Genomic DNA, 18,095 nt, shown 5'->3' on the forward strand with positions numbered 1-18,095 from the left:
TGCACATAATGAGATATCGACAGGCAGTGACTGACACCCAGTACAGCCAATCAACACACAGGACGGAACACAACCAATCAGCAGGCAGAACACTAAAAGGGGGTTTCCCACTATAAAACACACGAGGCATCAGCACTCTGCCTCTTTCCACTGGCGACAACTGTAGTGAGAGTCAGGGTGTATATATCAGTTAGCACCTTCTACACGTGGCTCAGAGCTAGTCTGGTCTAGTTAGTTATAGTTAGTACACTTAGATTAGTAGAGTGTCAAACCCACAGCGAACTGTGTGCACTGCGTACCAAGTTCAATAGAGCGTATTGAACGAACATCAAAGTTTGGAGTCTACTTTCAAGTACAACTGCATCCAGGTGCAGTCTGTGTTACCTCAAGGTGATAAACACGACAGACGAATCAGCTGCCGGTCTACCAGGTGACTCGAAGAGTAACTAGCTTGTGCATAATTAATGAGGTTTCAATTGCAGAATCTGGAGCGGCATCCCGCCACTGGCCAATGGGAAAGGCGCTGCTGGACCTGCCCGGCGTCGTGCTCAGTATCAAAATAGGAGAATTCCACCCAAAGTTTCAGAGTCACTTTCGCAGCTTATTTAGAATTCAGCATTAGCATCGATCTGTAATGGTTTCTCTAAACTTATGCATTGAAAATTCACCCATATTATTCTTGTTTTCCTACAGGATGTGGATTACAACCCTTTCTCTCCCCACATTTGATTGACTACAAACATATTATTGCATTAGAACTGCCTGAATCTATTGCATTTATTTTAAACATCGACTAATGTTAGCAACAATAATCTGTCACCCATCAGTTCTTTACAAAAACTTTGAAACCCTTGCTATTAGTAATAACTGATGCAACCTTGTCACAAAACACAAGGGTGAGGCTTAATAATTTTAGAAATGTTATGTTGTACTGGTGAAATTCCCACACTAACCATTCCGCCATCCCACCATTGAATGAGACTGTCATTGTATGAATAATGGATAGAGTTGTCTTCTCACCTCTCAACCTTTAAGAAGCAACTTGGTTTAAGACTGTCCTTTATAATTCCACTGAGAACTGAAGACATTAAGATTGATTTAATTCCACTAGTCTAATCTGACCTTGAACTGAAGATGTAATGGTAAAAGAAATCAAACATTGTGTGAGCCAGTTCCCCTAGACTAAGGATGTCCCAATAAGCTTGTTAAAGAGTCCAACAAGGATCCATACATCACCACTTTCTCCTTTAAGTTATCATTCCTTTTCTTCAGTTCTTAGGTCACCTGACATGGGTTTCGTATTCTTTAAATCCAGCAAGCAGAGCTGAAGTGCTACAGCTTTTGGATACAGCAAGGGTAAGGGACTAATATTCAAGAATATTTTGAGCAGCTCATAACATGACATGTTCACAAATATAAATACTTTAAACACTATTCTGCTTAAGAACAAATTGGATGTTGGATACATCAAACCACGTCCTTCAACCAACATCACGCTGCCTGGCTGCTTGCCACCCCCACCTGGGAACAGGGAATCGGTGGCCGGTTTGCGCCAGTGGGCAGAATGGTAGCATTGTGGTTAGCACAATTGCTTCACAGCTCCAGGGTCCCAGGTTCGATTCCGGCTTGGGTCACTGTCTGTGCGGAGTCTGCACGTTCTCCCCGTGTGTGCGTGGGTTTCCTCCGGGTACTCCGGTTTCCTCCCACAGTCCAAAGATGTGCAGGTTCGGTGGATTGGCCATGGTAAATTGCCCTGAGTGTCCAAATTGCCCTTAGTGTTGGGTGGGGTTACTGGGTTATGGGGACAGGCTGGAGGTGTTGACCTTGGATAGGGTGCTCCTTCCAAGAGCACCCGGTGCAGACTCGATGGGCCGAATGGCCTCCTTCTGCACTGTAAATTCTATGAAAGTTTTCCTGGCGTAAAACGCCACCGTTTTCACGATAGCGTGGGGACTTAGTCTCCAGAACGGAGAATCCAGCCCATGGTGTGGCATTTAATGGCCATGCAGGAGTCCAGTCCACCAATCGGAAAATTGGGGGCAAACCTGCCGTGGCCATTTCCAGAAGCCCTGATAGGATTAATAGCAAATTACGAAAGAGAAAATGCTGGAAAATCTCCACAGGTCTAGCAGCATCTGTAGGGAGAGAAAAGAGCCAACGTTTCGAGTCCGATGACTCTTTGTCAAAGCTGATCGGATTAAATGTCAATCCAGAAGTTAACTGCCTGCCATCAGCGCTTACTTTCATTTAAGGGTAAAGGTCCTGTCCCCAAGAGCTGCCAGCTAATCAGAGGCTTGGCAGTTCTTCAGTCCTCTTACCCCCACCATGTAAGGTGGATATAAGGCCATAAGACTTGGGAGCACAGTAAGGCCACTCTGCCCATCGAATCTGCTCCGCCATTCAATCATGGCTACTGCTAGTACTGCAGTACGCACCAGGGCAACAACATGGAGGCTGCCCCAGAGTACAGGCAAGTTGGTCGGGCTTGCTGGGGACACTCAAGCAGCCATCAGTGAGGTGGAGTGGGGGTCCTTGTAGTAGGAAGGGGGGCTCTTTTAGCAGAGGCAGCCTTTGCTACCTGGTGAAGGGACTCTCTTTGAGCCACCTGGTGCCAATCACCCAACCCTGAACCCGCAGGCGGGATGCCAGCTTTTACTGGGTGGTTTCCACAGGAGTACAGACCCACCCTGCAGCAGGTAAGACACTTAGCAACAATTACCTAAGGACAATTGGCCTCAGCATCGGAAGGCTCTCCTTATCTTTCCTGCTCTAACTTAATCAGGGGCTGTGGGAAGGTGACAGACACTCCACCACCTGTCTTTTCCCTTCCTGATTCTATGACCGCTACCTACAAACCTGCTCCTGGGGTGGTGGTAATTAAAGTTCGCCCATGGCTTCAAACAATGCAGCACTATCACAGTAGTGCAACGATGTGCCAGCCCAGATTTTATGCTCAAAACCTCGAAGGCGCAAGTCCTGGAGTTAGGAAAGCAAAATTTATTAAATATTTGAACTTAACACATTATTATATAATCATTTTTTTATATTTTAGTATGACTTAAATTTTAAATGAAGGCTTTGTGAAAAATTTATGGCATCACATTTCTTTATTGCGATAATATTGTCACTTCAGGAATGCTAGTTACTGGTTGAAGCAAATAGATTTAGATGAAACTATATAGTTAGAATTATCAATGTTAACCAAATTTTCATATAAATTTTGATTTGAAAAAGAGATCCTTCCCTGAAGCGAAGCAGAATGGTTTATTTAATCAGTTCAAAAGTTAGTTAACATCTTAGAATGTTAATATTGTAATTTACAAAAATTGTTCTCATCGCCACTTGAATAGAATTTGATTGAGGTAATTTGTTTCCTTTATAAACTCAAATAATTTGGTTGTCAAGCAGATTTTATGTAAAATAACTGGTTTGAACAAAAGGAGAAAGGAAGTGATTAAGGATAATTGAAATATGCAGAATCCTACCTTTGACAGCAACAGAAACAGCTGCCTTTGCAAACAACTGCGGAACAAGACACCATTCTGAGTTTGTCTGCACGCTGCCTCCTCTTGACCTGGAGAGACAATGAAGAGCTGATCCTGAGAATTCCAACCCACGAGATTGCTGCTGTATCTTATGTCAGGGATGATGCATTGCATCTACTCATTTTGAAGACAGGTATATTAATTTACTTCAAAACATTCCAAGGCCTTGATCTGAATTACATCCAGGATCAGTTCAGGAGTAGTCCTGTAAGATTCCAACTTGTCTCAAATGTGTTTGTAAAATAAACCTTCAGAATTACGTGTAAAAAATAATGAAGGAAGTGGTATTGCCGTGGTTGGAATGTCTTTTCCTCTCAAACATTGGGTAATGTAGTGGGCTAGACAATAGTCTGTAGGGGCAGCACGGTGGCGCAGTGGTTAGCACTGCTGCCTCAAGGCGCCGATGTCCCAGGTTCGATCCTTGCTCTGGGTCACTGCTCGTGTGGAGTTTGCACATTCTCCCCATGTTTGGGTAGGTTTCGCCCCCACAACCCAAAGATGTGTAGGGTAGGTGGATTGGTCATGCTAAATTGCCCCTTAATTGGAAAAAATTAATTGGGTACTCTAAATTTTAAAAAGGATAATGGTCTGTAGGACTTGAGGTAATGATTCACTCTAGACTCATGGGATAAGTGTCTCATCCATTTTTGAGGTATATGAATCCTATGTAAAATGAATTTTGGTATTTCATTATACAAATAGGGCTGGCACAGTGGTTAGCACTGCTGCCACACAGTGTCAGGGGCCCGGGTTCAATTCCGGTCACTGTCTGTGTGCAGTTTGCACCTTCTCCCAATGTCTGCATGGGTTTCCTCTGGGTGCTCCGGTTTCCCCCCACAGTCCAAAGATGCGCGAGTTAGGTGGATTGGTCATGATAAATTGCCCCTTAGTTTCCAGGGATGTGCAGGTTAGGTTATGGGGATAGGGTGGGGTGGATGGGTGAGTGGACATGGGTAGAGTGTTCTTTCAAAGGGCCGGTGCAGACTTGATGGGCTGAATGGCCTTTTTCTGCATTGTAGGGATTCAATGATCCTAAACCTGTCCATTATTTGGCACTAATTGGCAATAACATTCAGAGAGGCCTCACGACGTTTGTTCTCGGAAAAAACATACACCACATAGGGGTGTTTTATTCAGAAAGTGTAATTGAAGCAGTATTGGAACAGAATTTATCCCACTCCAAGGTGGGCTACACCTGACTCAACCCCCCCCCCCCCCCCCCCCCCCCCCTCCCCCCAGGTACTTTGGAACGCTGAAATGTAAATTGTTCTATTCCCCAGCACAAATATCCTTAACTCTGATTATTATTACATTTTTTTTAAAGTTTAGCTTCGAACAAATGTATGTTCACAACACAAAACTTTCAAAGATGTTGTGGCCTCAAAATTTGCCTGTTGGACAAAAACAAGATTGGCTTAAAAAACACTTACTGGTTAAGTGACCAGTCAAATATCCAATTTGATTCCCCAATGCAATTCATGAAAGCTATATTATATTGTGTGAATGTAAATATAATAGTAGTTAATAGGGTCCAGACAACTATACCATGTCTGCACTTAATTCAGGTGCTCCACTCAGAGTGAAATTCAATAAACTTTTATGCTGGTATGTGTAGAAAGCAATGCTGTTCCCTGTGACATGAAATTTTATGACACTCAACACCATTTCAGTTCAAATCACATACTGCACTACATTTACAATTCAAATTACATTATATAATCTAGTTTCCTTCACTCTGCACTATGATGCTTGACGTCAGAACAAAATAAACATGCAGCAACCAGTCTTAAACTTCCCCTGCAGTTGTGTGATATAGAAGAACACCAGGCTGTACATGTTTCACGGACATAACACATCTCAAGGTTAAGGTGACGTTAATAAATTACTTGAGTTTTCCTCCAGTAGTTGATAACATTATCTCAACCCCTTGATGTGCACTGCCTAGCAACGCGCACTGCAATGCTTTTATCCTACCCAATGAATATTAAATGCAACAAATTGCGTTTCATGCATTCTTCATTTTGTTCACTGGATTTTCTTTCATGATCACCCTTCAACTTTTCAGTCCCTTTACCTATTTTGATGTTATAGGAATGTCCATAATTTCTATTTTGTTACATGAATATTATGACTATTTATCTCGTATCAGGTCTTGGAGTGGCTGCTGTAGCAGCTGGTGGCAGTTTGGAGCGTAGACAAGCGACAGGAACTTTGTCTGACCCCCAGGAAGCTGTGCCCAATTCAGAAACGTACTGCAACCTCGTGATACTTGCAGTGGACAGTAGAGTGAGCTGCTCTTGTTGTACTAACAATTAAAGGTTTTGAGAGCCATTTTAACGGTCGCATGGTGAAGTTAGCATTCTCCTTTTGTTTTGGAACTAGGATTCAGCTGAAGAATATTGTGCTCTCATCTGTCAAGTATTTCGTATCATTTATGGAGACCAGACAATAGACTGTGTGGATCGAGCAGGACTCCATTATACATCCACACCAGACAGACGGTGGTTAATGGAGAGAAGTATGTTTCAAGTTGCAAACAGTCATATAACCATCAAAGGCCTGTATCAAATATATTTGTTCAGTGCTATTGATAGCAGTATCTGGTAACATTGCTACCACTGGCAACATTGCCACCAAGAAAAAAAAAGTCATTAATGACCACTTCTGTACTGTTTGCAGAGATGTATGTGCAATTACTAAAATAATTTGTTTCTCCTAAATCTCAAACCATTTATTTTCTAATGAACTCAGTGTAAATAATAGCCGTACCTCTCGGATTCTTAGCCTCCATGTACAGTAGAGCAGTGTCATTTTTATATTGCTAGAATGCACAGATGTACACACTAACATCCTGGGCCTGCGCAAGTCAATTCCATCCCCACTTGCCCAGGGTCGCAACAAGGTTGAAGTTAACTTTTATTTTAAAATATCCCAAGGTCTTCGGCTGCCCAATAACTTCAGCCACCAGGTTTGTAAATTTAAACACAATTAACTTTTTATTATTAACAGTAACTCTAATTAAATAAGCAACAAATACAACTACAATCAGTGTTGTCCGAACTCTAACACCCTCCCCCCTTAATTCACCCCGCCCTCTATACACACACACATAAATAAACAAATAGAGATGGGAAAGAGGGGTGTAAAATAATGATGGAAGTAAAAGGATAAGAGTCTTTGGCCGGGATTCTCCGGTATCCGGTGGGGCGGGCCGTACCGGTAGCGAGGAGTGTCGTGAACCACTCCGGCGTCGGGCCACTCGGAATCCTCCGCACCTTCAGGGTCTAGGCCGCCGGCGGCAGGGTAGGTGCTGCGCCAACCGGCACCGAAGGGCCTCCGCCGGCCGGCGCGAGTTGGCGCATGTGCGGGAGCGCCAGTGTGTACTGGCATCATTCCAGCTCATGTTCAGGGGGGTTCTTCTCCGCACCGGCCATAGTGGACCATTAAAGCGGCCGACACAGAGGGAAAGAGTGCCCCCATGGCACAGTCCCGCCTGAGGATTGGTGGGCCCCGATCGCGGGCCAGGCCACTGTGGGGGGCAGATCCCCCCCCCCTCCCCCCCCCCCCCCCCCCGAGGACTCCGCACTGGCTTGCAGAGCCAGGTCCCGCCGGTAAGGACCTTGTTTGATTTACGCCGGCGGGACTGGCCGAAAATGGGCTCCGCCCATCGTGAGGCGGAGAATCACCGGGGGGCCGCTGCCAATGGCCCCCGACCGGCGCAACGTGATTTCCGCCGAATAACCGGCACCGGAGAATCCGGCAGCCAGCGTCGGGGCAGTGGGGCGGGATTCACTCCGGCCCCCGGCGATTCTCTGGCCCAGCGGGGTGTCGGAGAATCCCGCCCTTTGTTTCAGATGGTCACCGTGAGAGTTCAATGGCTTCCTCTGAGTTTTCTGTGAAAAGCCCCACTTGACAGGAACCAATTGCATTAGTTGCTGGACAGAATACTGTCCCTGGCCAATCCATTGGCTTCCAGCCAACCAATCGAATCAAACCACTCCAATCTCTTGGGTACCCTAAAGTCTGGGTTCTTCGGCCCAAAATGCAAAACGTTATAATACAGTGTACTATTTGGGCACTTTGAGTACTTTACTTGCTCTGCTCAACTTAAAGGGGTATGTCTCCATTAATGGTCCATTAATCAACAAAAACGATTAAGACAAAATAAAATAAATCAACAGGATGGGCCCTTACAACACACACACACACATGGGAAATTTTACAGAGAAGCAAAATTAATTTGTGATAATATCAACTGCAAATGCCTAGTAATTCTATTTGTTACCAGCAGTTTTGAAATACAGGGAAGCAGAGCAGACTCCAAACCTGACTCTGACCCAGCCCAGTCTAACCTAAACTAAGGGCTCCAATCCAAACTCTGATAAATATAATGAGGGTATCAATGTAAAGAAACCTATTGTTGTGTCTTTTTAGAAGCAAGCAGTATCCATTATGGGAAGATTCGGGAATGGGAGTGTCAAACATGGATTGCATATAACAGTGACTACATTTCGAAAGCACTTGATTTTCAAATATTTTGCAACATTTTGAGTTTGTGAAAGATGCTTTATGCGAGTAAAATAGATCAGTGAATTGGCAACCTGTTCTTCATCATACCTGATTATCTTTTCAATTGAAGTCACACTTTTCTACCTTTCCTTCTTTTAAATCATTTGGTTCAAGACATTAGGTAGTGATAAGTATTTTAAGCATCCCTGAGACTCAGGGAATTGTGTGTGTGTGTGTGCCTCTGTATGTGTGTTTGCTGTGTGTGTATTTCTGTGTGTGCTTCGTATGTGTGGATATGTGGGGCGGAATACTCCCCTACCCAGCGGGGTCTGCCGTACCGGCGCCAAGGAGTGGCGTGACCCACTGCGGCGTCGGGCTGCCCGGAGGTGCGGATTCCTCAGCACCTTCAGGGGCTAGGCAGGCGCCGGCGGGGTTGGCACCGCGCCAGGTGGTGCAGAAGGGCTTGACGCCACGCCAACCGGCGCCGAAGGGCCTCCGCCGGCAGGCTCGAGTTGGCGCATGCGCGGGAGCGCCAGCATATGCTGGCGTCATCTCAGCGGATGCACAGGGGGATTCTTCTCCGCGCCGGCCATGGCACAGGTTGACAGCAGCCGGCGCGGAGGTAAAGAGTGCCCCCACGGTACAGGCCCGGCCGCAGATTGGTGGGCCCCGATCGCGGGCCAGACCACCGTGGGGACACCCCCTGGGGCCAGATTCCCCCCCCCCCCCCCCCCCCCCCCCCCGAGGACTCTGCAGAACGCCCATTGAGCGAGGTCCTGCCGGTACGGACCTGATTTGATTTATGCCGATGGGACCGGCTAAAAACGGATGGCCACTTGGCCCATCGCGGGCCGGAGAATCACCGGGGGGGGGGGGGGGGGGGGCACTGACAACGGCCCCCGACCGGCGTGGCACGATTCCCACCCCGCCAAAACCCCGGCGCCGGAGAATTCGGCAGCCGGCGGCGGTACGGCGGGGCAGGATTCACGCTGCTCCCTGGCGATTCTCCGACCCGACGGGAGGGGTCTGAGAATCTCACCCATGTTTTTTAGAACATAGAACATTACAGCGCAGTACAGGCCCTTCGGCCCTTGATGTTGCGCCGACCCAGAAAACCACTCTAAAGCACATCTACACTATTCTCTTATCGTCCATATGCCAGTCCAATGACCATTTGAATGCGTTATGTGTGTGTATGTGTGTTTCTGTGTCTGTCTGTCTGTGTGTGTTTATATGCTTGTGTATTTCTGCGTGTGTGTGTTTCTCTGTGCGTGTTTCTAGCTGTGTATTTTTCTGTGTGTTTCTGTGTGTGTGTGCGTGTGTATTTCTGTCTGTGTATTCTTGTGTGTTTTGTGTGTGTCTGTGTTTCTGTTTGCGTGTATTTTTTCACATTTTTCTGTGCGTATGTGTGGTTTTATGGTGGGGAGTGTGTGTACTTTTGTCTGTGTGTGTATTTGTGTGTGTGTGTGTTTCTCTGTGTGTGTATTTGTGTGTATGTTTCTGTTTGTGTATATTTTGTGCATTTTTTATGTATTTGTGTGTTTCTGTGTGTGCGTGTATTTCTATCTGTTTCTCTGTGTGTGTATTGCCTTGTGGTTGTGTATGTGTTTCTGTGTGTGAGTATTGAACTTGATGATCAGCCATGATCATAATGAATGGCGGAGCAGGCTCAAAGGGCCGAATGGCCTCCTCCTGCTTCTATTTTCTACGTATGTATGTTTCTCAGTGTGTGTTTCTGTGTGTATATATTTTTCTGTGTGTTTGTGTGTGTGTGCTTGTGTGTGTCTGTGTATTTGTTGTGTGTCTCTGGGCACGATCTAACCTAAATAATTCAGAGTCCATTCTGGGCGGGATTAGCAGTGTAATTCCCAGCTCTACAAGCGGCCCTCCTATTTATCGGCACTCTGTTGCTATTTCTGGTCCCAAGGAGGAACACCACCAAACCCCCCGCCCCCCCCCCCCCTCTACCACCCCGACCCCCGAGGTTGCACTCAGCACCACAGAGCTCCTCAGTGCAAGAAGAGATTGGCATGCCATTTTTAAATGGCAGCCCGATCTCTTGACCACCTGACGTGATCCCCAGATCCCAGTCAATGCCGCAACTCACCTATAGGGGGGGGCGGACTTTGAGCCCCCCGCACCTGACCCAACACGGATTTTTGTGTTTTTGTGTCTGTGTGTATACTTGTGTGTTTTTGTGGGTATGTGCGCTGGTGCATGTTTCTGTGTGTGCATTTTTTGTATATTTGTGTGTGTCTTTGTGTGTGTGCATTTTTTTGTGTTAGTGTCTATATATTTTTGTGTGCCTCCGTTTGTATGTATGTTTGTGCGTGTTTCTGTGTGTGTGTTTCTGTGTGTTATTGTGTGTGTCTGTGTGTGTGTACTTTTCTCTGTGTTTCTTTGTGTGTGTATCTGCTATTTTGTGTGTGTGTTTCTTTCTTAGCTGGCATTCAAAACTGTGCCATTTCCAAAAGCATCCCTGCCTGTCACAAATCAGGTGGGAAGCAGTTTGAGCAAATATCAGGCGGACGCAAAAGATCCCAAGGATCTTTGAAAAGATCTTTGATGAACAGCAGAGGATTTATCCCTCAATCAACATGGCAGGGTATCTGGTCATTCTCACATTGCTAGAATCGTGTTAAAATGATACAACATAACTGCACAAAGAATTTCATCCTCCAGAGGATGAAAAACAAATCCCCTGGGTCCCCTTCCCCAAAACACAATTGATCCACAATTGCACATTATCCCAGCATGCAATTGGAATTGAATTCTGTTCCTAAAGTTTGTTTTACTTTTGCATTGCAAATGGGTTGTTTCTCCTTAAAAACAAGTAATACAAGTATTTAATTCAATTTGAAATTTTACATACAATAAAAAAGTGTATTTGAATATTCTTACATTCCTTTATGAATGTTTAGTGTCTTCTTGGCTGCCAGGCTATTGTTGGTTTCACAGGAATGGATTGGACCATCGTATATTTGTGTTCTACTACAGGTTCTAGTACAGCTACAGATTTTATGGACAATCTCTTACTTAGGCTGTAGGTAGATTTTTGTCACAATAGTTCACTTGCAGACACCAACATATGAAATACTATACAATTCATTGAAATTCTTTAACCAAGGGCTAAAAATGAGGTAAATCAGCCCTTGTGGCGCAATGGGTGGCATCTCTGCTTCTGAGTCAGAAGCTCAGGGTTCGAATCCTACCCCAGGACGTTGTGACCAAGGGAGGCACATTTCTATCATGGCCAAACAAGTTGATTATCAACCTGCAAATGAGCCTTCCAACATACATCAAAGGCAGGCGGTAAGAGTGAGACAGATTCCAGATCAGCCACATGATGGAAGGATAGGTGAGGGCACTATCATCACTATCCAGAGCTCCTGACACAGCATGCGTGTAAAAGTGCACGCTGGGCTCCCTGAGTGACCTATAACATGCCCACACATATAAATGAGGTGTACAGAATTGAAACTATAACCTGCTAATATCATAAACTGCATTTTATCTTCACTTTATTACATTCCCATGCTCTGGTATACCCAACTCCTGGAGGTATTAATATTTATGAATACAAGTTTTACTGCAGGTAATGGTAAAATATCAGCAAATTGTTCTGAAACAAATAAAGTATATATTAGTAATGTGTATTCCTGGTAAAAAGGTACTATAATATTGATCTGCCATTTTACTATGATTTTACAAATAAGAGTGCTGGAGTTTTATCAACTTAAAATAACAGTGGAATAAAGGAAAATAAGCTTAACATCGTGTATTGGACTGGACTAGGTACATTTTTTAAAAATCATTTTTATGGGACGTAAGCGTCGCTGGTTGGGCCAGCATTTAATGCTCGTTCCTAGCTGCAATCTATTTCAGAGCATTTGGTTTCATGGTCATCATTAGACTTTTAATTCCAGATTTTTATTGAATTCTAATTTCACCATCTGCCGTGGCGGGATTTGAATCCGATCCCAGTGACAGCACAGTAGCACAGTGGTTAGCACAGTTCCTCACACCTCCAGGGTCCCAGGTTCGATTCCCGGCTTGGGTCATTGCCAGTGCAGAGTCTGCACGTTCTCCCCGTGTCTGCGTGGGTTTCCTCTGGGTGCTCCGGTTTCCTCCCACAATCCAAAGATGTGCTGGTTAGGTGGATTAGCCAGGCTAAATTACTCTTAGTGTCCAAGAAGCTTAGGTGGGGTTACTGGGTTTCGGGGATAGGGTGGAGGTGTGGGCTTAGGTCGGGTGCTCTTTCCAAGGACCGGTGCAGACTTAATCGGCTGAATGGCCTCCTTCTACACTCTAAATTCTATGATTCTAAGACACTACCACTGCACCACTGCCTCCCCTATGGTCTCAGTTCAGGATGCAGGTTAATAATTGTGTCTGCCGTGTGTTGTAGCGAGATGCCAGTTCAGTATGTGGGCTACAGAGCACGTTGTTTAGTTTCATAATGGATGACCTGCTTTTTGAAGAGAATTATTGATGTTCCTCTCACATTGGCTGTTCCTTTGTTGATGCTGTATTGGTGTGCAAATCCTCAGAAAGCATCGTAAACTAGTAACTTGCCTCTTCACATGTAATTTATGCCAGTTAAGAAATAAATAACTATGACCAGGGCTAAGGGATGAGACAAAAAAATGAGATAAGAATTAATTACATTCGAAAAATATTTAACTGCGTTTGTTACTTTCTGAATGAAAGGGGAAACCATGAAATAGAAAAAATTCAATTTTAAAAATCATTCATCAATCAAAAAGCTCCCTTTGTGCAAAATGTATGTCGGAAATATATATTTGATTGATTGCAACGTTCAGTTATAACTAGAGGCTGATTTTTCTAACTGCGCGATGCACTGTAACCCTTTCCAATTTTCCACTCTCCTAACAGCCTCCTTTTCCTTAACTCTCCAGGTGATAGCAGACAAACTGCTCAGACATACGGCTATGATGCAGATTTTAGCTGCTGCAGTTCTTTGTAAGTAACCTTGATCCGGGGAGTGTGTTCCGAACAACACTTGAGTCGTAGGGGCGGAGCATTTCTAGTTTGAACTGCTTTGCTTCAAGTGTCTTTCTTTTTGTTTTCTGAGTGCAGCGATGGATCACAGGACATATTTGATCCTTACTACAGTGGCAGCTCTTCCCCGTCATACAGAGATTCACAATTCAGCCAAGGCACTGCTGGCAGTGAGAGTGACCAAAGCAGCACTGGTGCTGATCTGCTGCAGGATTACATGTCGACTGTAAGTAAATATTTTGTGCATCCTGAGGCAGCACGGTGGCGCAGTGCTTACCACTACTGCCTAGAGCTCCGAGGACCTGGGTTCGCTTCCGGCCCCGGGTCACTGTCCGTGTGGAGTTTGCACATTCTTCCCATGTCTGCGTGAGTTTCACCCCCACAACCCAAAAGATGTGCCGGTTAGGTGGATTGGCCACGCTAAATTGCCCCTTAATTGGAAAAAAAATAATTGGGTACTCTAAATTTAAATTTTTTAACAATTGTGCTTCCTGAGTGAGACTTATCCATTTTGAATCGTCGAACGTGACAGTATCCATTTGACACTGATAGAAGTACAGAAATGTTCAGCCTTTCTTTCTCATCTTATTCTCATTGCTTTGTTTGGTCTACTGTACCTATGTTGTTCAAAAATCTCACAGCATTTCCAAAGCAAAGCCTTTGAATTGGTGAATAACAGTTTTAAAAACAATCTGCCCCTCCTGTCTTGAAGTAGATCCTGGTGTAATAATCCTTCAGGTGTCGGCCTTCATGCTTATCGTTGGGGGAGGAGCATAGGCAGGCTTACTGAAGTGTTGGTATCATCACAGTTGAATCTAGCCCTTCATCCAAAGCTTCGACACCCACACTAGGTGCAGAGGATAATTGGTGAATGTACACCTGGAGCCAAGTGTAGATCTGCATCACCACCTTGGTTGAGGTTAACCAATTGGGCCAAAATCATTCATTAATTCAGGATCTTCCTGGCTTTGATTCCCAGGGTTAGACTCATCGCACATCTATCCATTGAACCAACCAGGAAATTAGCCACATCCTCAAATCAACTAGATGTGATCTTATTGTATCTTCCTGTTTGAACAGCATACCGATTGCACTATGTACTAGTCACAGGCTGAACGTTTGTTGGAGCTCGGTGAATGGCGCTCTTGTTACCAGCTACGAGAATGATACGGAGCTTTCCTGCTCTCCACATTAAAATGCAGCAGTTGAGTGTTCCAAATTGAACACTGAGTTACAAGTTCGGCATGTAGACACTAATCTACTTCAGACCATTCTGTGCAGATTCTGCTGAACGACAATGGGGAAGAAATTCACTCAGGAAGCAGCACTACACAGACCTACGTCAAATTCTCGACAACAGACATCACTGGGAATGACAGAATGGCAGAATCTTTACAGTGCAGAAGGAGGTCATTCAGCCCATCGAGTCCACACTGGCACACGGCATTCTCCCTCATTTTAAAAATAAAATCAAACACTTTGGCCGGGATTCTCCCTTCTGGGGACTAAGTCCCCACGTCGGTGGAAGAACCAGCGCCAACCACTCCGGTGCGGAATTCTCCGCATTTACGGGGGCTAGGTGGGCGCCAGATGGGTTGGTGCCGCTCCAGCCGGCGCTGAAGGGACGGCGCGGGTTCACGCATGCGACAAAGGTTCAGCATGATCTCGTGCATGCGCAGACCGGCTAACGTATTTTGGCACACACGCAGAGGGTTCTCGTCTCCACACCGGCCATGGCGGAGCCCCACAGGGGCCAGCGCGGAATAAACGAGTGCCCCACGGATCAATTCGCCCACAGATTGGTGGGCCCCGATCGCGGTGCAGGCCACTGTGGGGGGCCCCCACAGGGTCGGATCCCCTGTGCCCCCTCCAAAGACCGCCCCCGCCAACAACTTATCTGCCAGGTCCCGCTGGTTCGTGAGGTAAGTGATTTACGCTGGTGGGACTGGCCAAAAATGGATGGCCGCTCAGTCCATCGGGCCCCGGAGAATCACCGGGGGAGCCTCTCCAACGACATCTGAATGGCGTGGCGGGAATCCCACTGCCACCCGCAAAACGGCACCAGAGAATACGGCAACCAGCATCAGGGTGGCGTGGCAGGATTCGCGCCGCCCCCCGAGGATTCTCCGACCCAGCGGGGGGGTTGAAGAATCCCGCACTTTGTGGGTTTTTTTTATTCGTTCATGGGATGTGGGTGTTGCATTTATTGTCCATCCCGGAGAGCATTTAGGAGTCAATCACATTGCTGTGGATCTGGAGTCACATGTTGGCCAGACCAGGCAAGGACAGCAGATTTCCTCCCCTAAAGGACATTAGTGAACCAGATGGGTTTTTATGGCAATCGACAATGGTGTCATGGTCACCTTTAGACTTTTAATTCCAGATTCTTATTGAATTCAAATTTCACCATCTGCCATGATGGAATTGTACCCAGGTCCACAGAGCATGACTCTGGGGCGCGATCCATTGCTGCACCTGAAAATCAACTCGCCACGGCGTAGCATGGCTGTTAAAAGCTGGGAGACCCTGCTCCTGAGATCTACCCGGCTTGCAACAACACCTCGCGAGGTGCAACACAATCCCATGAGACGTTACAATATGAATACTGCCCACAATGGTTGGGATAATTTGTTAGCAAATCTGCATGTTAGAGTGAGGCAGTAAGCCTTACTTAATGTGCAGATTCCCGAGATACCTGAGGCTTTGGGATTCAATCCCATCACCTCAAGGACATCGGGTGAGCGCCGTTCAACGCTGGTCCCCACAAACGGGGACCAGACGGAATGGAACTTGTGGGGCTCTGGAACGGGATCAGAGACCACCAGCTGCAGGCCCTTTGGGCAGGGTGGTGCCCCCTGGGTACTCTGGCAGTGCCACATGGGTGCCAGCCTGGCACTGTCCAGGTGCCATTGCCAGCTGGCATGGGCACTGCCAGGGTGCAAGATTTATTTTTTGAGCGTGTTGGATTGGGCCGGGGTTGCCAGGTATTGGGGGCCAGGGCCCTCCACATAGTGCTGGGGCAAGGTCGGGCATAGCATAGAAGAGTCGCCGCCCCCCCACATCCCCCGCTGGGAAACCCCAGCCCAACCACACACACACAAATAATGCCAAGCTGGCACCAACAGTGCCAGGGCACCACCCTTCCCAAAGGGCATGCAGCTGGGGGCCTCCGATCCCCTGGGAGACACCCACAAGTGCCGTTCCATCTGTTTGTGGGGACCAGTATTTGGGCGCTCGCCCGAGGTCTCTGAGGCAATGGGGTTGAATCACAAAACCTCAGGTAACTCGGGATTCTGCACATTAGAGTCAGGCTTACTTCTCGCTCTAATATGCAAATTTGCTAAAAAGTGATCCTGCCCATTGTAGATCTTGCAAGGCGTTGCAAGCCGGGTAGATCCCGGGACCGAGGTCTCCCCGCTTTCAGCGGTGACGCTGCACCGGAGTGAGCTGCTTTTCGGGCGGAGCATGGCCGTTGGATCGCGCTCTATACCTTGATGCCGGAACTGAATCAGCGGAGGTCTACGACAACAAAATCCCAGCCAACAAGATGGCAGCACGAAGAGCAACATCCCAGTTCATGGACGCAGAGCAACCAAGTGGGCCCCGGCTGAGTTGCGGTGTTCCTGTGGCAGGTGTGGCACAAATCCCACCCCATCTCCCCACACCATCCCCTCACCAATCCCATGCCCCGCCCCACCTTCCCCTCACCACCCCTTATCACCCCACACCATCCCCATACCACCCACTCACCACCCTCCCACCACCCCCACAATCACTCCCACACCACCGAAACCCACAATCCAATCATGTGTCATGCCTTCTGTCTTGCAAAATCACCTAGCGATGAGGCAGGCCCTTCTGGTGTCACTCGCCGCCAACCCCAAGCAGATTCCAGCGACAATGTGGCAACGGAAGGCGAGGTAAGCCCCCAAAACCAGCCTGAGGCACCCCGGAGCACCAGTCCGGGGACAACACTGACTTTCCGTCACAGCTGTCTCCAACACCCTGCGCCATCCCAGAGACACTCACCTCGGTTGGGCACTTTAGTGAAGAGGCTCCTGGGACACTATTTGGTGTACACCACATATGTGCAGTGGTACATCAGGTGGAGGTAGGAACTGTAGAAGTTAATATTTTTCCCGCTTCTGGACTGTGGTAGAAAGATTCAACAACGCTCGTTAAGAAAACATAACAAGACTTTATTTTCAAACAGACTGCATGCAGTTTTGGCTGAAAGTTGAGGTCGGCGAGCAGGGAGTGTCACTGCTGATTCCTACTCAAGTCCGCGCTTTCACAGAAAATTAGCTCAGTATTTATACATTATCAGAATCAGGATTACGTGACTACAGCTTGGTCAGGAATTCGATCAGAAGTACAAACATAAGCAATATCATAAAACAGGCGTCACCTTGCTGACCTTTCAGGATTCTGTCCCGTCACTCAGATCATTATTTTGTCCTTTGATGGAATGTTTAAGAGTCGGAGGAGACTTGCTCTGGCCCTATCTTGTTGTATTTAGACTGCTTTGGGTTAAGACGATTTAGTCTTATCAGAATTTGCGGAGCCTAGGCATTTCGGATCAGCTTGACCTTCTCTATCTTATTCAGGCTTTAGGTCATGCAAAGTCAGCTTTTCTTACATTGTACCCAGTAGTTGACCAGTTTTCCCATCATGCCATTATTTACTTCGTACAACATCACAGAACCCCTGAGGGGGCGGACGGTCAGAGGGCAGCCCCACGCCGAGGCTAGCTATTGTTCAAACAGGTCTCAGGAGTCCCTGGAAAAGGGTGGTCCCATCGATAATGGAGATGCAGACACAGAGGCAGGGTCTATATGAGGGGCTGTCAGTAACCATCCAGCGCCTGCAGGTGCAGATGGTGGAGTCCAACCACCTGCAGGGGCAGGAGGCAGTGCCGACCATGCGTGCCACCCAGGCCAACACCGCACAGGTGGTGTCTGTGGTGGAGGCCTTGAGGGCGAGGATATCGGCCATCAGTCAAGATGTCCAAGACCTGGG

At 46.9% G+C, this 18,095-nt stretch overlaps 1 protein-coding gene across 1 annotated transcript in view; it reads left to right on the top strand.

Annotated features, from left to right (window-relative positions):
• ccm2l (CCM2 like scaffold protein) overlaps positions 1 to 18,095 on the top strand; it is a 66,066-nt gene that overhangs the window by 33,587 nt on the left and 14,384 nt on the right. Inside the window, exons 3-8 of the mRNA XM_038803379.1 lie at positions 1,273 to 1,356; positions 3,495 to 3,678; positions 5,695 to 5,831; positions 5,928 to 6,063; positions 12,974 to 13,037; positions 13,155 to 13,302. Of these exons, the coding sequence (XP_038659307.1) occupies positions 1,273 to 1,356; positions 3,495 to 3,678; positions 5,695 to 5,831; positions 5,928 to 6,063; positions 12,974 to 13,037; positions 13,155 to 13,302 (753 nt within the window). The remainder of the gene's footprint in view (positions 1 to 1,272; positions 1,357 to 3,494; positions 3,679 to 5,694; positions 5,832 to 5,927; positions 6,064 to 12,973; positions 13,038 to 13,154; positions 13,303 to 18,095) is intronic.

The sequence above is a fragment of the Scyliorhinus canicula genome, chromosome 7 (assembly GCF_902713615.1).
Source record: "Scyliorhinus canicula chromosome 7, sScyCan1.1, whole genome shotgun sequence".
NCBI lineage: Eukaryota > Metazoa > Chordata > Chondrichthyes > Carcharhiniformes > Scyliorhinidae > Scyliorhinus > Scyliorhinus canicula.